The sequence below is a fragment of the Acipenser ruthenus genome, chromosome 12, assembly GCF_902713425.1.
Source record: "Acipenser ruthenus chromosome 12, fAciRut3.2 maternal haplotype, whole genome shotgun sequence".
Classification (NCBI taxonomy): domain Eukaryota; kingdom Metazoa; phylum Chordata; class Actinopteri; order Acipenseriformes; family Acipenseridae; genus Acipenser; species Acipenser ruthenus.
In genome coordinates, this window is record NC_081200.1 from 7,028,370 (window position 1) to 7,050,150 (window position 21,781).

General features: G+C 37.0%; 2 protein-coding genes and 1 pseudogene across 6 annotated transcripts; 1 reads left to right on the forward strand and 2 right to left on the reverse strand.

Moving 5' to 3' along the window:
• Positions 1-757: 757 nt before the first annotated feature.
• On the forward strand, positions 758-7,738 carry LOC117416655 (glutamate-rich protein 6-like). Of its 4 annotated transcripts, XM_034027961.3 has the most exons (14): positions 760-1,076; positions 1,532-1,601; positions 1,915-2,018; positions 2,230-2,307; positions 2,701-2,762; positions 3,513-3,644; positions 4,053-4,154; positions 4,554-4,714; positions 4,998-5,065; positions 5,409-5,581; positions 5,766-5,851; positions 6,148-6,303; positions 6,489-6,717; positions 7,102-7,738. In XM_034027961.3, exons 1-14 carry the CDS (start codon positions 971-973, stop codon positions 7,372-7,374), a joined length of 1,800 nt encoding a protein of 599 aa, XP_033883852.2. In that variant the 5' UTR covers positions 760-970; the 3' UTR covers positions 7,375-7,738. The 4 variants fall into 4 exon arrangements, with proteins under 4 accessions (XP_033883854.2, XP_033883852.2, XP_033883853.1 ...); XM_034027963.2 differs by lacking the exon at positions 7,102-7,738 and having other exon boundaries at positions 758-1,076; positions 6,148-6,272; positions 6,489-6,559; XM_034027962.3 differs by lacking the exons at positions 760-1,076; positions 2,701-2,762 and having other exon boundaries at positions 1,578-1,601.
• An 11-nt stretch (positions 7,739-7,749) lies between these two features.
• LOC117416656 (tRNA-splicing endonuclease subunit Sen34-like) lies at positions 7,750-10,715 on the reverse strand. 2 transcript variants are annotated; one of them, XM_034027965.3, is made up of 5 exons: positions 10,363-10,714; positions 9,425-9,817; positions 8,899-9,037; positions 8,419-8,691; positions 7,750-8,329 (listed from the first exon to the last, which is right to left on the reverse strand). In XM_034027965.3, the coding sequence occupies exons 2-5, from the start codon at positions 9,815-9,817 to the stop codon at positions 8,136-8,138; spliced, it is 999 nt and encodes a 332-aa protein (XP_033883856.3). In that variant the 5' UTR covers positions 10,363-10,714; the 3' UTR covers positions 7,750-8,135. The 2 variants fall into 2 exon arrangements, with proteins under 2 accessions (XP_033883856.3, XP_033883855.3); XM_034027964.3 differs by having other exon boundaries at positions 9,425-10,715.
• A 6,590-nt stretch (positions 10,716-17,305) lies between these two features.
• LOC117416848 (thioredoxin reductase-like selenoprotein T) lies at positions 17,306-21,381 on the reverse strand (annotated as a pseudogene).
• Between the last annotated feature and the right edge of the window lie 400 nt (positions 21,382-21,781).

Genomic DNA, 21,781 nt, shown 5'->3' on the forward strand with positions numbered 1-21,781 from the left:
GAAAAAAACACAACAGCACAAGTTCTAATTCAGCCACTGTTGGCCAGGCACATGGTACTTCTTTGATTCCGGTTAGCTGGGACATTGTCTGGAATGAGGGGTGTGGTGTTGGCTCATTCTGTCCTAGTTTTGACCTATAATTCAGCAGTGTTCCAAGGGTTTCAGTATACCTATGGGGCTTGTTTGTGAATCCCCTTGTAAATTAAGCAGCTGTACCTTATTTACATTCACCTGTATTAGCATTCCTCAAGAATATGCAAGCTAGTAAACTCCAGAACTTTCATATACACATGAGTGACATAATCATCCTGATTAAGCAGCCATCTGCCTTAACAGTTTAGAATGTTTAGGTTCAAAGCCCACGCAGTAGCAGCCAACTGGGCAACACACACACACACACACACACACACTCTCTCATACTGGAACCCATTTCTGGGATGATGATTGGAACCAAGAGGAGTCATTTTAAAAGGGAGACCCACACACATTAAAATACATTTATCCTCTCAAAATGTTGATAGTTTATTCGATACGTTCTTAAGCACAGTAACCATTTTTGAATGGATTACAGCTCTTTGAAAAAGTAAAATGGACGTCATTATATCATTATTCTTGCATGTGTTCTGTAAACATTTGTATCTTATGTTCGTGTCAAATGGCCACATGAATATGAACACTATATCTTTAAGCACCAAGCTGCATTCCAAGTGTAACCACTAGTTACAAAGCCTGCAGCACACATCATCTCCTTGGATACAGCAAACACCATAGAAAAGTTAGTAACTCAGTGTGCTGGGAAAATCTTCTGACCATTTGTCTGGCGAAATAAACAATATTTGAACTACACAGCATGGGGGTAAAAATCTCTCCTGCCTTTTAGAAATCAGATGAAAATATCAGAACCAAATCTGACCTGGTTTCTATTGCACATGGACCATGCTTTGAAGGCAGAATAATCTAACTAAGGAAGATGGAAGATAAAGAAGATAACATTTTAAAATCCCAGCCCGAATATCTAGAGACAGGTTTTAAGTCGAATGTCTCTCAGGAGGAAGGTGAAAGGCCAAAAGCAAAAGGTACTGATAGGCATGTTAGATCTTTAGATCTTTATGTAAGACTTCAAATTATACTCAAAAGACCAGGGGCAATATTTTTGAGCATTCCCATCAGTCTTTAATTAACTACTATTTTATTTTAAAGGAGAAAGGGATCATGTAAATCTTGCAAAATGAGAAACAAACACATTGAGAATGCATTGAGAGATCTTGGATTATATAACTTTGTTGTTTGGTTCTAGTTTTGTGAAATTAACATGTTTTACCTCTTTCAAAAAATAGGAGTTAATTAAAAACTGGAGTAAACACTTTGGAAATATTGTCTTTAGAAAATATCCAGTCATATAATTTTAAACCTGCTGTAGCATCCATTCTGTAAATTCAAAACGAACAAAAGTATAAAATCTATATGCAAACTGTTGTTACAATAACATAAATGTTGGATATACTTCCCGATAAAACTTTACTTTTTTTAGGGTTTCCTAGAATATTCAGAGTCTTTACTAGAGAGGAGCCCTATCCATGTTTAGCAGATTCCCAGCAAAGGTGAGTTAAATAGTACAGCATATCATGCATGTAATCCCTATGTCATTTGGATAAAATCAGTCCATTTCAATATTGAGGATAGCCTGGGTTTTACTGAAGGTTTAGCTGACTCCAGCTAGCTGAACATTAAATGTATATTAGGACCCTTTTTAGCCCAGGGTCATGAGGTTAATATAAACTAGCTTTCTGGTGGATAACGATACCTTTTACTGTAATAATTAAATACAAAAGTGCTACAGTAAATGGTCACTGTGACTCTCTCACACATCCACAAGTTCTTCAATCTTAAAACTGTTGTGTTTATTATTAAAAGTGCTGGGAACCAATCTAATACAGAGCAGACTTGTACAGCTAATGAAGGATGTTTTGGAGTTTCCGTGACATCCCAAACCGAGGAAAGCTGGCTGTCTGAACAAGGTAAATAAGTTCTTCCCATGTATTTCACGCATCATCCCTTATGACTGTCTACAAACCCTTTTGTGTTGCTGTGGTTGTTTAGTAGTGTGCTAGATGTTTAGTTATGCAAATTAGATTTGATATTACTTTTATTTATGAATACCACTGCAACATTTCTCTCTCTGTGTCTTTGTTGTTATTGGTAATTTAATGATCTGTTTTCTATCTCAAGTCCAGGATGACAATAAGGAGCTCACACAGAGTGCTTCCGAAGAGATACATTTTGAAGATTCCTTGTCTTCAGAACTTGGTAAAGATGACTAAGTTGTTTGTGTTTGTGTGTGTGTGTTTGTGTTTGTTTTGGTGTTTTATTGTTGTTGTTTTTTTTATATATATTTTAGTGCTAGGGTACTCTTATTTTGTTTAGATTTGTGTGAGATGTTGTATGTATCCTTCCCTAAAGCAGAATGTATCAATTCAATTACATTCAAAGGTTGTTGGGTTTGTTTTTGCAACCATAAATTAGGTTGATGTTGTATTACTGGGTGTAGCCACAAGAGGGGGCTACAACTCACTGACATGTGCAAGACATGGTAGCTACTGAAGTATCTGTCACAAAACACACATCAAAGATACCATCAAAGTGCAAGTAGTTAATATGATTTTGTTTAACTTAGTGCTGTACCAATTGCCTGTTGTTTAGATTCAATTACTACCTACTTGGACCAAGAGCTAAAGGAAATCAGCATTTTTACTGATATACAGGTATGAAAAAAACATTTCCTGCCTAATTAATGGCACATAAAGAGGACCCTTTAAAAAACAACATAAAGGCAACATTATATATATATATATATATATATATATATATATATATATATATATATATATATATATATATATATATTATCTCCCAAATGTTTTCATACCTCACTTCAATTCCTCCCTCCCCCCTAACCTATTTATCGCTGATAAGTTCAACTTTCTATTTGTAGTAGTTTTTTCTTAAACACCCTTAACTCCCTTATAAATCACCTTTGCTCCAGGACACTATATTGCACTCTAGGATATTTTTGTTTTCCCTATTCAGAAAGCTTAAAGTTATTTATTTAGTATCAGCCCCTATTTTACTGCATTTAATCCTGTACTTCAGAATACTGTAATCTGCCAAGTTTTTAACCTGTAGTACTTTGTATTTAAACACATCCTGATGTAACTATCACTATTTAATCATATCCTGATGTAACTATCACTATTACCTGCTGTATTATTGAATTGTGGTTTGTCAAACTTGTACTTTACTTGAACAAAAGTTATTGTATTTCTTGCTCTTATTGTATTACTTGTATTGTAACGCTTGAAATGTTTTTGCCTACGATTGTAAGTAGCCCTGGATAAGGGCGTCTGCTAAGAAATAAATAATAATAATAATAATAATAATAATAATAATAATATTTAAATTATAGATGTTGGCTTTATTGTAAAATATGAGTGCATTGTTTGTCTGTATGAAAGTGCAATGAAGATTTGCTGAAGCTTTTACAAGCCCCTCTGCTCTCGAAAATTGGACCCCCCATCATACTGGCCTACAAACAAGAGTCGCGGGACAAAGCCACGGATCCCAGAGATGTGGTTCCTCAGGTACAGGTAAGCTCCTGCGGCTCTCATTTTGTAGAACCGTGTGCTATAGACAGTTTGTGTTGCGCAGAATGTACTTTTACTGCATAGGACGGCATGAAATTTGTTTTGCAGTAATATTGTAGTACCTAAAATTGGATCCGCTAACCAACATTCATCTCTGGTATAATCAGATTATATAAACTACTTTCGTTAGTTCAGATTATAGAGGTTTAACTTTACTGGGGATTTTAAAAAATTGATATAGGACAGTCTAACTGTCCTTCCTTTAAAGTACGGTGCTGAAGTTTTTGAGTGTATTGCTTTGAATGGTTGTGAATATAAAGGGTGTTTTGTATGATTTAGGACTATATCAACAACAAACTCTTTTATATCTGATAGTTAAAAAAAAGCAAGCGATCGTCATTTATTTTTAAGTCCGCAGAAAATTCAAGCCTGTACGCAGAATGTGAGTTCTGTGGTCAAAAACAGAAGCCGTTTCCAACAAGGGATCAGATTAAAAGAGGACGAGTCAACGAGGTGAGTTACTTTTCCACCTTTATCTGTTTAATTTGCTCTCCAATGGCTACAACACTGGCCTGTGATTTATGTTTCCCATTAGGGATGTTTCATTTTAACTTCTTATTACTGATATGTGTCAAGGCTAACATGGAATGTGAATTTTATTTTCAATTCATTTCCTTGTGTTCTCCTGGAGTGTAAGTATGGCAGTTCCTTTTCTGCATTTTATCCATTGGTTATGTAGGGATTGCACTGTACTTTCAGCTTCTGCTGATGAGGTCTCGGGCAAACATCCAAGAGTTAAGGACAGTTTTTAGCCAATCAGACACAAAGTGTTGTTTTTTGACAGTTAAAGTATGCTTTCTGGTTAGTAAGATAAATACAGAAGTGCCACTGATCAGCCAAACTGTTTTCCAGCTCTTCTGTTGCCCAAAATATCAACTGCTGTACGACTTCTTAATGAAAGAGCAGGATAGCATTCTGGGAAAGAAAGGGGAAGAGAAAATCTCCATTGACCCTCATCCTCCACATGGGAACCAGGAACAGCGAGACAGGGCAAAGGAGAGGGCTGCACAGAGGTGAGGCGGCCTTTCTCATCACAGAAGGCTCTTTGAGGCTCAAAAACTACTAGCACAATAACTTTAAAGTAATTGAAGCTAATAAATTAGTTCCATAAATATTCTCTTTCTAACTTTGGGAAGCTGTACGGCTGCTCTGTCTTGCAATGCAGTCTCTCCACTCAACTGCTCCACCTCTTCTGTGGCATGTTCCTATAGTGAGGGACTTAAACTTGCTTCCACTGTCTAAATCTGATGCAAGAGACTCGTCATCTTCTCTCTGTTGTTCTTTGGTTTTCATCAGATTGCGAGAAAGGGAGATGGCAAAGTACTACCAAATAACAGACACGAATCCCTCTGACACACCAGGCTGTGAGTTGAACCATTAGCATTTGATGGCATGGCTGTTTACTTTCTCTTTATGACAATTATGAGCAGTGCACCTATAGTAAGTAAATACCTGTTTATTTAAATATGTCACATCATCTAGATGAGGGTGTGAAATGCACTGCCTACAAGAAAACCTTTAACTCAGGTAAAAATGTATTAATTGACAGCCCAGTTTCCTGTTTGTTTAACACATATCACATTATTTGATTGAGATGTATGCTTGCTTTACAAAGTAAAACCAGGATGCATATCCTGTAGCCTTAAATCGAATAGTAAACTTGTTTGGGTTTCAGGGTCTAGTTTTCTCATTTATTCTCAAATCCAGACTCGAAACAGTTTAAAACAATTAGCTATCAGCTGTCGAGCTCTGCACCCAAGGAGGGAAGCTGGACTGTGACACCCAAAGCAGCAATAGAAGATAAACCTGAAAGCGAAGATGATGTTAATGATGAAGACTCATACATGCCTGCTGGTGATTTTTTTGGAACACACAGCAAGGTAAGCCAGGTCATTAGCAGACTGTCTGTCTAACTACATTAAACAGTCATATTCCTTGTTGTCTCCTCTTTATCCATTGCATTACTGTTTACATTACAGGGGCAAACTCAGTAAAGACAACCTTAAGACTACATATTGATATCATTAAAGACTCAAAGTATTCTATTTGTTATTTGTTTAACAGGGCAAAAAAATTCAGTTTACAGAAAAATACTACGCCAATGGAAATAAGTTTTTGACCATCTTCCCTGATGGGACAGGACAAGTTCTGTATCCTTCATCTACTGTCTTAGCAGCACATTGTGAGGCAGCAGCATTAAGACAGGAGAGTGTGGGGCTGCTTCCAGTGCTGTGAGGAACTCTAAATCATTTCAAATACAGAAATAGGAGGTGGACAGCACTTCCACATGGCTTTTAATTTAAAAACATCTTTTGCTTATCAATACAAAATGTGCAATTTTCATTTCATTTAATAATCTGTTTAGTTTATTTGGGCCCTTCTGTTTCTGTTTTCACTATTCAAACAAAACCGAATTATTTTTAAAATCCTATTCAAAACGTCTCAGTTATCCCTCTGGAAACTTGGCAGTTCTCATTATCGAGAATGAGCAAAAGGAGTTTACATGCATAGTGCAGGAAGATCGAGCAACAACTCCAGCTATCCAGGCTGTGTTCAACTCCAGTGGAAAAGGTACCTGCTATCACCCCAATGGAATGGTTTGGTATGTTCAGTTTTATAGTGTAATAATAATGTATCTTTTTTTCCCAAACTTATGCTGCAAATGCTGAATTGCATTTTTGTCAGACCACCTTTACGACGTAAGAATTAACTGTGCAGTTTTCAAAGCTTTTTTGTAACAGTTGTGTTGCCTTTCAGAAATAAGTGTTTCTTTCTCATGACCTACAGGTTAAATATGAATAGACTTGGAGGACTGCATTCAGATGAAAATGGGAATAAAGTGAAGCAGTGGAAGTGGACTGAAAACCCATCTTCCACCAGCTGTACTCCCTTTAAGCCAGTCTTTCTTTCCCTGTCCCATAACGTTGGGGTCAGGATTCTGGAACAAGAGAGAATTTTTATCTCCTTTTTGGCAATGGGAAAACAAGCTAAATTCAATGTAGGGGCCAAAATACAGGTACAGTATGTTTTTAGTTACATTTACAAAAATAGAATTAATTAACAAGCAATGAAAACAATTCACCTAAATGCAGTTTACATTCGTACACGCTTCTGTCCCTAGGCACACATTTCACTTATATTATTAGAGCAGGTCATCCAATTATGTTGATACCTGGTAAGGTAAAAGAATCACGGTGAACTACTTTTGCATGACTTAGGTTGGTCTATAAAATGATATAGCTTTAAAACCGCTTCCTAAATGTGATGAAAGTTTGTATGGACATTTGTGTTAGGGTTATTCCACCTATTGTAAATGGACAGTGACTTCAGAATTCTAGAACAATGAAATGTGTTCTAACGATGATCTGACCTTCAAATGTTTTTATTTTTCAATTAACAGATAAAGGACACCAGCAATCAGCCATCAATCAAGTCACAGCTAGCAAGAAATGACCTTTTACTGCTTGCCAGCAGAATAAAGATTCAGACAACTTTCCACAAGCTGTACGCATCCCTGAGTTTCCCTTCCAGCAAACACCTAGACAGAGCCAAGCCTCCTTTGTACCTGATATCACTGAGTAAAAAACTAGCAAGTCTGTGTGAGAAAATTAAGTTGGAAAAAAAAGAATGGATGTTTATCAAAGCTTCCATAGAGAGCTGTTTAGATGTATAGTTTTCTTTATGTAACTACTTAGGAAACATAGAACATAATATTGATATCCATTTTGCGCAATATGAAATATGGTACAGATGTGGCAAATCAGTAATATTCATTGTTATAAATGAATTGTTAAATGTACTTTAATTTATACTTCTTGTATATATTAGGATCACAAATAGAAATATGACCCTATTGGCTAGGGTTACATAGTGGATAATTAAAATGGTCTAACCCTATCCTCAGACCATATGTAACCTTACATTAATCCAACAAGCTCATGTTTCGGGTTAGGGTCCTGTATGTTCCTGTAGGTTCCTTTTCTACGAGTTTTTTGGGTCACACGATAACTTTAGATGATGTATTGAATAAAAAGAAAGAAACTAATAGTGAGAAGTAATAGCAATTTATTTCAAGACAATTAATGCATTTTCCACATGGAGCATGACTTTGCCTCGGAGTGCTTCAGCCTGGCACGGTATCATGGCGTAAGGCAATACTGTATGTGCTTGGATATTCTCTATGCCAAGCCATACGCAAATCAGTCTCCTGAAGCTGTACTCAAATTCAATATCTCCGAAACAGTTCCAAAAACATAAGGGCACCATCGCCACATACAGAGCTTGACACTGATATCCTATATAGATAAACACTGAGTGTGCTGTATGTCTGTTTTATATAGAGAATGTCTCTCCACTTCCATTGCTGTGTGCTTTACACAGTGGGCTTGCTGTACCAGTAACCAGTACTTGTCACTGTGTTTCCTGTATCGAAGTCTAGACCATGCCACTCCACTGTATAGAGGTGTAAATGACCCCTTCACTCTCAGTCTCGCTCGGAGAACACAGTAAAATCGTTTTTTTCACGTTGGCTCCCAGCCTCGCCAAACACAGGAAGTCACTAATAGGAGACTCACTTTTAATCGGAACACACACTGCGATGAAGTGAGCGTGGAAACGCAGGGGATCTCCTGGAAAAAGAGAGTTTTATACAAACCCATTTAACAATATAAATATAACGTACTTAAGAACTAACATTCTTGTAAAGAATTATAATTACCTGGGTAGATAAGATAGTCTCCCCCAAATTTTCCAGCGGATGTGATGTAATATCCTTGCTGCCGCAGGTCCTGGTAAACACGATACCTCACTTCCTGTTTGTTGTCACGTGGTAGGGTCCAGTCAGCAGCCAGCCAATCACGCTCAACTGGAGCATAGCCCAGCCTCGCTCTGGCTGTACAGAGTTGCACCATCATGGCAGAGCGAGGGAACGAAAAAGAACTCTTCAGAGAAGAGAGACGCTCTCTGATTGGCTGATCTGTGAGAGCGTCATCTTTAAAAAATAAATGGATATGGCACTGCTTATCCCAATATCATCACACTTTATTCAAAATATATAAAGACAATGCATCTAAGAAAGGATAACATTATAACTCAAACAAGTTTCAGTAAAATCTGCTATCAGCATGTTTTTTTTTTTTTTTTATAGAAAGAGGAACAGACTGGCTCTAAGGAAAAAGAGAAGAAAATGTTCCTCTACCTCTGAAACGCTCAGTCATCACTCTCTCCAGCACACGTTTCTTCTCCTCTAACGCAAGTCTTCCCTGTTCCTCGTAGCTGTGCTGAAGATGTTTTGTGTAACTCTCCTCCACCTCTACATTCACCCTGTCATCGTCGCACTGAAAACAGAGACAGAATCAGTCTATATAAACTGCGTATCTGCTGTGTGTCGTGCTCCACACTGTACCAACAGCTGCAGTGTGTCTGAATATGTACAAGACAGTGAGCTGTGACAAGTCTGCACAGTTATTGTGAATGTGTGTCAGTGTGTGTGAATATATACAGGGCAGTGGGTTGAGACAAGTCTGCACAGTTATTGTGAATGTGTGTCAGTGTGTGTGAATATATACAAGACAGTGGACTGTGACAAGTCTGCAAAGCATTTCAAGTCGAGGGATATATGGCTACTCAAAATGACTGCCTCTGAAGCTGGGGTGGAAAATCCTTTTTATACAGTCGCAGGTCTTTCCAACTGTATTATTCAATTCTGACAGATAATTTCTCACCTCTGACTCCGCCCCCTTGACCAGCACAGCTCTCCCAGTGTCCTTCAGTAGACGGGCCTCCTCCAGCTGCAGCTGCAGTGGTCTGCCCAGCCGGCAGTTCTGACGTGGCTGTCTGGCCAGAGAGCCCACCAGCGTGCCCACGATGCCCATCCTCTCTCGGACCAGTCGCAGGTCCGCGGAGCGCCATAGCAGGGGAGTGGAGCCGGATACACACACTCGCACTGGCTCCGTCTCGCGTTCTCTCTTTACCTCTCCTGTCCTGGTGTCTGATTCTGGATCCCTTTCAACCGATTCTCCCTCTGTCTGGGTTTTGACTTCTCTCTCCATCTCCATTATGGTCTCAGTCTGCACCTCGGCTTCAAGCTTCCCATCTGCCTCTGTCTCGAGCTCCATCTCAAATGAGGTTCACTTTTTTCAATATGATTTCTTAACTGCTGTTTATAGGTCTCCTGAACTATTAAATCCCATACTCCAACTATTCCAATCCAATGCTATCAACAATGCCCCACTATGGCTGTAGCCTCTCACTGTCTATGTATTTGCTGCTGAAACTTTTTTTTTGTTGGTATATTCTGGATCTCTCCTTAGATATTTCACCACACTTTGCCTTTATGCATGTTATTTTTTCCTAGTCTTCTCTTTCACTTACTTTCTATTTTCTCTCTGTTGCCCCTTTCCCGATGTTCTGTTCTCTCTTGCATCACTCTCTTACTATATTATTACTTCACTTCATCTCTCTCAATGCATTTAACATATATACCCAGCACTATGCAGACAGTACTTTACTCTCAAATTACCTCCAAATGTGTATTTTTAAATTATTGTATGACATAAACAACAACCGCTCTCTATTTCAGCCGATTTACTTAACAGGTTTATCCGCAATCGCTTTCAAATTCACCTTTCAGTCTCCCCCTGTGTGACTGGTATATACTTACATGTTGAATGCGTGTAGACAGTATTTTGCGCTGGCTCGATCTCAAATGAAGTACATATTACCTACTTGCACATTCTTTTTTATGTTGTAGAACAGGAAACGAATTAGTAACGTAACATCGCTGCAATGTATCTACTTTTGTTTGTATTCACGCTGTTACATCAGCTTCAGCCTCGCTTTTTATTTTTTTGTTTTAACTGCGTGTAAATGGAATGACTTGAGGAACTAACTAGATTAATAATTACTTTTAATTTCTAGAAAATAAACCAAATGTTTTATACAAAATCTCCAGGAGCAGCACACGTTGGGGAAAGAGTCCAAGAAGAGAGACCAATTAGAACACGCTGTATGTTTATGGGCGGAGTTTGATCCAGCCTCAGTCAACCAATAGACGTTGTCACCAGTTGATTGATGGTATAGGCACCAATAAACAGATTTTAAAGGAAATACGTTACTATTTTCTTCAATAAACTTTATTGACACAATAAAACTATACATGTATTCAAATGAGGTACAATATACTATTTTTTTTGTCGACTCGGTGTAAATAAAAGTTTTTGTGTTTAAACCATTGAGTCCTATGTGTCCTCGACTCGGTATAAATCAATTTCCCGTGGCACCGTTTTTCAGCCACTACCTTTTGTCAAAATAATATAAACAACCGCTTTCTATATAACTTAGATTATGGCACCTGCAGTGAAAACGTGATTTTTATAAAAGGTACTATAATCAATAACATTATTTTCATAAAGTGATTAACACAGACAAACATACGTGCTTGTCCTCAGAGTGTCATGCTTTTTCATTTAGTTTATATTCAATATGAATCTACAATTATGTTTGATTTTGTAGCTGTTCAGTTCTGGCGTGATTTAGCCCAGACACTAACTAGGCAGACCAGCGAGAGATTGCAAGCATTTGAATCCAAATACATCAGCAACGTCAATACATACAGAGCCATCCTGCCGCAGTGAAGGAAGAAAGACATGTCAAAAAGTAAATTTATTTTTAACGACGATCTACAGAATGTATTATTAATAAACTCAATAAAACACTAGCAATACAGACGGGCGTTGGAACTATGATGGGAGCCATGCAATGCCAAGGGGCACTGCATGGCTTCCATCATATACAGGGGTTACAGTTTTGTTCAATGGCTTTCAGCACCCCCACTTTAAAAATGGTTTCAGTGCCACTGAATACAGATATAACACAATATGGCAAGTTAAACTAATTCGCCACAAATTATACACGCGGGAGTGTATTGGAATTAGCTGCTTAAAAAAAAGAATAGTGAGAGGGTGCAGTCTATTTAAACAACCATCAAATAGACTACATTTAAATTGTTTAATTAGTGGTATCGATTATTTAACAATGTGTCCCGGTTTTGCACTTTGAAAAATCTGAGTGCCAGTGAATAAATACGTTTAAAATGTATACATATTGGTACACGATACATTTATGAATACAATATAATCCTTAAAAATAACTGATATAATATAACCAATTCACCATATACAAGGAAGCTGAAAATACTGAAAGCTTTGTACCCTCTGCATGTCTCACTCAGTCATGTACTGTAAACACTTAAGTTAAACCTTAAATGATAAGCATTAAGAAATATTACACTGTGCAGTAAGTGCTGCAGACACAGTTTTGTTTCAAGATATCCTAAAAAAGGGATGATGTTATAAATAATGGTATAAAAAAACAACTGTGCTATGAAAAAATTATACATGCAACACGTGAAAAGGGAGACCTGACTACGCCACCCAGGGAATTACACTCTCAGAATTTAATTTATTTATTTATTTATTTATTTATTTTTTCGGGGGGCAAATCAGGGAACAGAGAAACCTGGACACCACTGTCAATTAAAATAATGTTTTATTGAACATTGCAGAATTAAAATAGTTAGCAGCAGATGGTTACAAAAGCACGCAGGTACTTTGTGCAAAAAACAAACAAACAAACAAAGGATTTGTTTAAAATCACTATAAAAGGATCACGAAATAAAAACAACCGGTTTAAAAACAAACACAAAACACAGAACACAAAACGCCAGAGCGTGCAGTAGAGGGGACATCGGTAAACATTATTACCAACTACATTATTATCATCATTGTCATTTCGACCGCAAAAACACCTAAGTCAAACAATGCACAATACAATATGGGCTAAAATGACTCTCTAATTTTAATGTAACAGGCGCTACGATTTACTATAGCCATAATCTTACAGTATTCTATGAAATCATCACCATACTTTCCAGACCCTGGGTACAATAGTAGCCTTGGATTAGAATATATATCATTTTCTTTTTTTTGCTTATTACTTATACTACAATAACTAATGATGTGTGCTTCTCTGTTGTGTTTCTGTGTATATTAATTACTATAATCTATTCCAGAAAAATATTTTTTCAGGCAGAAACAGTATAAAAATAGATTTTAATCCCATGGTTTCTGCACAATCAACAAAGTGGCAAAAGACACATTTTCAAAACGTTATTACTGTAGTTTACTTATGCCTTTTTTTTAAATGTACATACAAGTGAAAACACAAATGTAACAAATAAACTCTTCAAAAAAATTAGAAAAGGGGGCATTGTACAAAGAAAATGCACCACGCCGTCTTGGCTTTCGTTTACAGTCCTCAAAACAGAACATACTAGGATCACAACAAAACAAAACGCTGATCACGACACTTAACATGTACCTTGCAAGTTGGGCCAGTGTTTGAAAAGCGTGAATCAGGGTTGCATGCTACACATGAATCGTAATTGTAGAACTAGTGACTATGTTGGTAAAGAGAGTAGTTTAGAAGCTAGTCTAAAATGTTTAGGTCACATGACAAATCAATGAATTGCTATTACCTGCAATAAATACACCAATAAACACAATACAAAAGGAGTTTTTTAAAATAAAAAATAACAGAGTATTTATATATGATTCAACTAAAACAACGTGGGTTCATTTAGTGAGAAAATATCAAAATGGTTATGTAGGTTAAATATTATATATTTGAGATTACGTTTGACCATCTTACCCCCTGCATAGTTTACATAAATAAGACCTTATATCTTTACTATAGAATGCATAGATTAAGGGGTTCATGAGGGAATTTGTCTCCCCGAGAAAAAACAAAAAGTCTTTGAGCAGATCTTTAAGGTCGTAATCAGAACAGGTTGCCTGGATTATCCCGGTGATATAATATGGACCCCAAGACCAAGCAAAACAGATAGTCACGATGAGCACGGTCCTGGCCGCTTTAAAGCGGCGAAGGCACAAATGGGACACAGCGCCAACCCGAGTCCGCTGGATCTGCCGATGCTGTTTGCATGCCATTCTTCCCAGGTTAACGTGAAGGCAAATCAGAGTTAAGAACACCGGGATGAAAACCGCAACGCAAATCACATACAGGTACTCGTTTTTGGTTGAGTACAGAAGACCACAGAATCCCGCGTAGTTGCTTTGCTGCAGTGTTGGCACTATGAGAGGCAGATGACCAACAACAAAAGAAAAACTCCACAAAGCGATCAGTACGCTGAACAGAGTCTTGGTATTGACAATTCTGCGGTATTGTAGCGGGAGTTTAACAGCCAGGTATCGGTCTAAGGAAATTAACATGAGGGTCAGTATGGAGCCAATGCACGGAGTAATGGTGAGACAAATCCTCAGGAGGCAAAAAGTGATGTCTTTGTCAAAATCTCCGTCGTACACATCGTCAATCGCCTCTACGATGCACATCAATCCGACTAGCACGTCTGCAGCAGCCAGATTGATTATTAAAATGTAACCCTTGTACTGTTTTTTCTTCATTAGTTTATAAACAGTGACAATAACAACGATGTTTGCTAGAGGAATCAGTATACCCAAAAAGCCATGCAACGCGGCATACACAGTAGTTGGCATCTTATAGCTGTCTTTTTAACTGTCTCTATGCAACCGTTAAGTGAACAGCACGGTATTATTGTAGCCTATATATATAAAACAATTATTAACTAGTCCATTAGAGATTACACATTCTTGTTATTTACATATGTCACAGTGTATAGTTTCGATTACCAAGTGTTGGGGGGGGGGGGGGGGGGGGATACGATAAAGACCACAGTACATATTTGACCGCTGGTCGCAGGTGTATTTATTTCTTTGTGGAAAATAAATGATTACTAAGTAACAGAGATGTGCTTACATTTTTTGGAAAAAAAAAAAAAAAAAAAAAAAACGTTTCGAAGCAATATATTTACATTTCAGGGTTTTAATCTGATGACCTAATGCTATAAACACAATACGTAAATTGAACTGCACGCAAAGTTACTGTACTGATAATATTACATGACATGTTTGTTTTTTTATAAGGAAAATGCCCTTCAAAAGATTGTCAGATTGTAACAATATTCTCAATATTAAGTGCTGGACCAGATACAAAGCGTTTAAAGAAAGGCGATGTAAATGTCAGTATACTGTATATATACAGTGCCTATAGACAGCTACACCCCCTTCACATTGTGTTGTGTCAGTGCCTCAGAGTTTCATGTATTTAAATGAGGATTTTTTCCACTTATCTACACACCATACTCCACACTGTTAAGAGGAAAAAAGTTAAGAGTTAATACTTGGTGGAAGCACCTTTGGCAGCAATTACAGCTGTGAGTCTGTTGGGATAGGTCGCTACCAACTTTGCACACCTAGATATGACAATATTTGACCATTCTTCTTTACAAAACTGTTCAAGCTCTGTCAAGTTCCTTGGGCAGCGTTGATGGACAGCAATCTTCAAGTCATGCCACAAATTTTCGATTGGATTTAGGTCGGGGCTCTGACTGGGCCACTCAAGGACATTTACCTTTGTGTTCCTTAGCCACTCTAGTGTAGCTTTGGCTGTGTGCTTTGGGTCGTTGTCATGCTGAAAGGTGAACTTCCGTCCCAGTTTCAGCTTTCTTGCAGAGGGCAGCAGGTTTTCCTCAAGGACTTCTCTGTACTTTGCTCCATTCATTTTCCCTTCTATCCTGACAACTGCTCTAGTCTCTGCCGATGAGAAACATCCCCATAACATGATGCTGCCACCACTATGCTTCACAGTAGGAATGGTGTTCTTTGGGTGATGCACTGGGTTGAGTTTGCTCCAAACAAAACGCTTTTGATCCTTTTAGTTTTGTCAGACCACAAAACTTTTTACCACATGGTTACAGAATCTCCTGAGTGTGTTTGTGCATACTTCAAACGGGCTTCGAGGTGGGCTTTCTTGAGTAATGGCTTCCTTCTTGCCACCCTACCATACAGGCCAGATTTGTGGAGTGCTTGGGATATTGTCACATGCACACTTTGACCAGTCTTGGCCATAAAAGCCTGTAGCTCTTGCAAAGTTGCCATTGGCCTCTTGGTAGCCTCTCTGATCAGTCTCCTTTTTGCTCGGTCATCCAGTTTGGAGGGACGGCTTGATCTAGGCAGGGTCTTGGTGGTGCCATACACATTCCACTTCTTAATAATCGTCTTGACCGTGCTCCAAGGGATATTCAAGGCCTTTGATATTTTTTTTATACCCATCCCCTGATCTGTGCCTTTCAACAACTTTGTCCCGGAGTTCTTTTGAAAGCGCCTTGGTGCTCATGGTTGAGTCATGCACTACCCAGCAGAGGGAACATACAGGAACTGAATTTATCCTGAAATCATGTGAATCACTACAATTTAACAGAGGTGGAGGCCACTTAACGTGGTGTGTGATTTTGAAGGCGATTGGTTACACCTGAGCTAATTTAGGATTGCTATTACAAAGGGGGTGGACACTTATCTAACCAAGCTATTTCAGTTTTTATTAATTTTCTACAAATTTTCTAGAATATTTTTTCATTTGGTAGTTGTGAGGAAGGATGTGTAGATAAAAGAAAACAAAAAAACTATTTTAATGCATTTTAATTCCAGGCTATAAGGCAACAAAATGTGAAAATTTTGAAAGGGGGTGTAGACTTTCTATAGGTACTGTATATATATATATATATATATATATATATATATATATGCGCTACTGCTCACCTTCAGTAATCAAGTAGGCAAGTCATACTGCATGTGTGCTGTCACTGAAGCGAAATAAAAGGGTTTTCAAACATTATCCTTTTTATATAAATCTAAAATTATGTTTGACCAATCTACTTATCAAATAACATTTCACATTTGGATACTGCACATTCAGCTGCAGTTTTGAAAGGTCTTTAATGTTAAAACAATATGCCCAACAAAACATCATGACGGTTTATTTCTGAATATTCTAGCCAAGAAGCAGCTTTATTTTATACCACGATGCATTTACGAGTGTACTTCCAAACAATTAATTTGTTGCACATACCTATTCAGACCGTTGATGTGGTGGTCCGTCTTACTTTAATACACACAATCTCAATTTCATTATCGATTAGCCTACTCACTTTAAGAAAATCCTCCAGTAAAACTGTAAAAGATGATGCTGCACCGTCCTGCGCCATGTCTTGGTTTTCATCGGTGGAATGTAAAGAGGGACAGGTTATCAGAGAGCTAACCCTTAGATGTTGGATTTTTAAAAATAAATTTCTTATGATCGAGTACACTCACATGAGCAAATACGTCCACTTTGTCAGTCAGAAAGTGCAAATGTGGTAACGTTACATTGGTAAGCAGAAATCAATATTTTGGAGGTGATTATTGTGAAGAGTGTGAATCGGATTAATTTGCTTCCCTAAGCAGATTTTTATTTGGAGGTACATCTGTTGGTGAGCCACATTTTGTGAGTATACAAAAGTAAATTATATTTCTAAATGAAATCAATCATTGGTGATGTAATATTTATTGTAGGTGCAGGTGTTATATGAATGCTTTTTGTATCCAAATATGGTGGTGTTAACCTAAACCACCCCCTAAAACATAACTCAGTTACGCCATATGGAGAAAATAGTAGACAAAGTTTTCCGGTAGGGTTATTTAGTTTATTATTATAGTCCCGTAGTATGCTATAAAAAGAAATATCAAAATTACAACCAATTACAAATAAACAAACTCAATTTAAATTAAATTCTTCCATGATTCTTGCAACTGTAAAATGTAAATACAAAATCCAAAGAACAACTGTGTTGTTGGTTTATTAGCTATAAACAGAATATAATGGATTAATAGAAAGATGAAAATATACATATGTACTGCACCACAGTGAATGTGCACTTTGTGTAAAAATGGGCATCCCAAAAGCAAAAGGTCTCCCATTTTAAGCAGATAATTTCCAAAGGTTTAGCAAGACCGATTGAGCATCCAGCCTGCACTAACAGTTAGCTGTTTTCAGTGCAGTCCTTCATAGAAATCATCTCGCTGTCTTTGGAAAAACTGCGTTCAACACCTGTAAAACACACAAATACGTTTGGTTTGAAGCTTGTTTGTACCTGAAAATGCAAATGTCAAACTGTAACTTCTGTCCTGTGTTTAAATTCAATGGCCAAGTGTAATTTAAAATGTTTACTTCTCCACTTCAATATATTGATGTAAAACAACTTTTAAGACATCTGCAAAACCATATGTCACTGGTTCATCATCACAGCACTAAATCTATTTTAGCCAATAAAAAAAAAAAGTATATATATATATGACATTTAAAAAAAAAACGTACAGAAGGGATCTTCAGCATTTGCAGACGTGGCTATGATGGATGATGTGGAAGTGAATCCATGTGAACATTAAGCTTCATCTCATTTTCTAGGATCTGGACAAGCTGCTGCATTGAAGGAATATGTCCAGACTCCAACTTGGACCAGACTGGAACATCTAAAATCATAATTATTAAAATCGGTCTAAATCCTAAATAAGGATAAATAACAAACACCACCAACAACAACTAACTGTTTGAGCAGAATCAGAACTGAATACAAAAAAAACACAACATGAATATAATAATTACATTTTGAAATATGCAGTATCTGCAAGTGTAAGACACTATAAAATTCAACAGGACTACATAAATTAAACACAGATATGAAACATTAGTGGAAATCAGAAATTGATCTAAACCATTTTTTTGTTGTTTTTATGGAACTTAAATATAGGGTCTAAAAATAGGATGGTCAAAGTTGCTTTTGTATAGCACTGAGACAGTGCACCTGTTTCAAATCCTATTAAATGCCAAAATGATTTATAATTTACATTACAGGTACCTGGACTCATACTGAAGCTGGTTAACACAGCCTAGATTGAAATGTACACAGAAAATTATGTTTCAGTGCTTTCTGCTTCTAAAATTTGTCAACCACCATTTTTCTTCTCATCCAATTGTGTACATGTTCTATATTTTACTTACCTTAAATGTATATTTGATTTCTTTGCAGGTGATTTTTTTTTTGTAGAAACACAAACTTACCATTTAATGTAATTTCAAATGCACCAGTAGACATACATTGGTTCTCAATCATGTTGCTGATGAAGAATACCATCATACAAGCATAGATCTGCAAATTAAAGAATAATTTGTATTACTTTGCTAAGATATTGTGGCCAGAGTTGTTAATCATCTTGGTTTGGTCAACCATATGATTTAACACTGAACATACTATAGAAAGTGTAAAAATGTATGAAAAGTTATCAAATAAAAAAAATGAAGGCCTCAATTACAAAACAGAAATAGGAATCCAAACTGGTGCCTGTGATGGTAAGCCAGTGTCATTATAAAAAACAATCATTCAAAAAATGTTTAAGTGGGTTTTTCAAAAGATAATTAATTTTGCTCTTGTGACGTACAAACAGTAAAAATAAATGTTCCTAAATAAACAGCAGTCTTCTTCATGCGCACCTGCTTATTGTTTACAGATAACCTCTATAGCAACCAGAATTCTCTGAGGAAAGTTCAATGACAAGATGATGTAATTTATGGCAATAGGTATCCCCGCTGACTTCCTAGCCTAGTATAATTCTATGAAATCACCAGGGACACCTAGGTTGCGAGTTCTAGAATTGTATTATGCGTGTTTTGTATACTTGTGCAAATACACCATTACAGTTCAAGATTTAAATTTAAATAACACAAGTGTTAATGCCCACTTAAGTGATCCAAGTTCATGTTTTTTTTATTATTTTAAGAATGTACATATAGGCCAGTACCCTACAGCAGGGTTGAATGCATGTGAAATGCAAATCCAGTTTAGAATGACAGCCCAATTGAAACGTTTGAGTCAACGTTAAACACTAATGAAGACATTAGTCGAAAGAGATATCTATTTAGCTTCTTGGAGTTTGACCTTTTAAACTGTGGACTTACCTTGTTTTCCTGCCCCCAGCGCCATACTCCTGGAGCTTGCATACCAAAAAAAGCAAATGGATCTTTCCCAAGAATTATCAGTCCTATTAATGCTAGCTTGAAGATAGAAAGGAAAGAAGCGATGTGTCTGTACAAATAAGAAAAATAGTAAATATCAGAATGATAAGTGTGGTGCACAAAGACTTTACTCTTGCATGCTGTATAAAAGGGGTTTATCACATTACACAATACAAATGATGCAGCAAAGAGATTGTATCTCCATAGTAAACAACCTCCATCAGCAGCAAGGCGTGTCAAGCAACTGTCATTTACTATCATTGCATAAAAACCACAAACCTTTTTTTCTTTTTAATGAAGACATGCTGTGCTATTCAAATGTACATTGCTTAAAAAACAATGTCCAACAGTTGCTTCTTACCGATAGATGGGAAGAGGTAGGTAATTCTCCCCCTCGATTCGGATGTCTGGATAACGCTGGTTAAGAACCCGCATGTACTCCTCAAACACCCGCTTGTACCCTCAGGACACACTAGAAAAATCGAAGATGATTCACAATGTTTATTCACATCTGTCATCTTCCAGAGACTTGTGTAATTCTATCTATTGAAATCTAACCAAAAACAGCTACCTTTACTTGATATAGCTCACCCAGTCAGCAAGACCTCTCACATAATATGAAGAGAAGTGAGAACAGCTTAATTATTAATTAAGGATATTAATTAAATGATCTGAAGGCTACAGTTTCACTCAAAATTACTAAGTCTGTTCGTTTATCTTTTTGAAACACACAACACCCATACATATAATTAAAATGTTTTTGTTCTGAGGCGTTCATGCTAAATCTTCAAATAGAGGCCCTGTTCCACTACACTGTGCAGTTTTAGCTCTGTTTCAGGTCAAAGTGCATCAAGTCAGTCAGGGAGCTGAAAACAACCCCCCAACCCTTTTAGAACTGGAAGATCTTTCACCTGAAAAGAATCACCGGTAGAGAGTTAATTTTTGTAAGGATTTGTAACACTGACGTGTTTAAAGTTTAATATAGTAGCAAAGCGGTCACCAACGTGACAGCGAGTCTGCTGGTCTTTTGGCAACTGACACAAACCACAATGCGCCGGATATATCGGCTAGCCTTTAAATCACATTAATTATAAATTGGTTGTTAATGAATCCTAGACATCAGGCTTCCACCTTAAAAACTAAACATTATGAACGTAATTTTTGGAGGTTTCCAAAATTGTCATACAAACAAAAAAAGAATCGTTGCGGTCTCTACTGACAGCCAGTAGTCGTCTCGATCAGAAGGTTCAGAACCTCCAATTCAAAAGTAAGTTAATGCTCTCTTGACTGTAGCATGTTTACGAGTTAAACTAAAGCAGCAGTTATACTAAAATATACTGTAAACACATTAGATGGGCCTTTAAATGGTGAAGAAGAGTGTCTCGTTTATCCTCGATTACAGTAGCTTCTGGTAGCTTATACGGCCTTCTCTGGTTCAGCTCTTCCCTCAAACGCGCTAAAACGGCTATCAGTATTAATTTACTTACCAGATTTGGAATTTGAGTTGAGGTCCCGTGGCAAAATGCATTTTTAATTTCTTCCCGGGAGCGCCATTATCCGCTACGGCGGAATATAAATAAAATACCCCCAAAAACAGGACAGAAAATGAGAGCCATATTTTCGCCATCCTGCTCTCCGATCTCTTCCCTGGTCACACGCCAGCAAAAGCACTACTACGATCACGTGATGGGTGCAAAGCTCCCTGGGAATTGAAGTCCTGCAACTGCCGGCATACACTGTCTTGTGCATGACTTACACCAATATAAATCACACTGCAGCAATGATATTTATATAACAGTTTAATAATAAACTAAATATCAAAATTATATATATATATATATATATATATATATATATATATATATATATATATATATATATATATATATATATATATTTCTGTTTCTGTTTACACAAGTAATTTCATGCATGTATCGTTTCAGAAATTCAAATTAAGTGATTTTTTTTTTCTTTACCCAGAATTAAAATCTTGTTTGTGAATAATTGTAATTCCAGAACAAGAACAGTATTTACCGTGATGGTCATGAATACTTTGGTATATTTATGTGAAGCTATTTAATATGCATAACAGATCT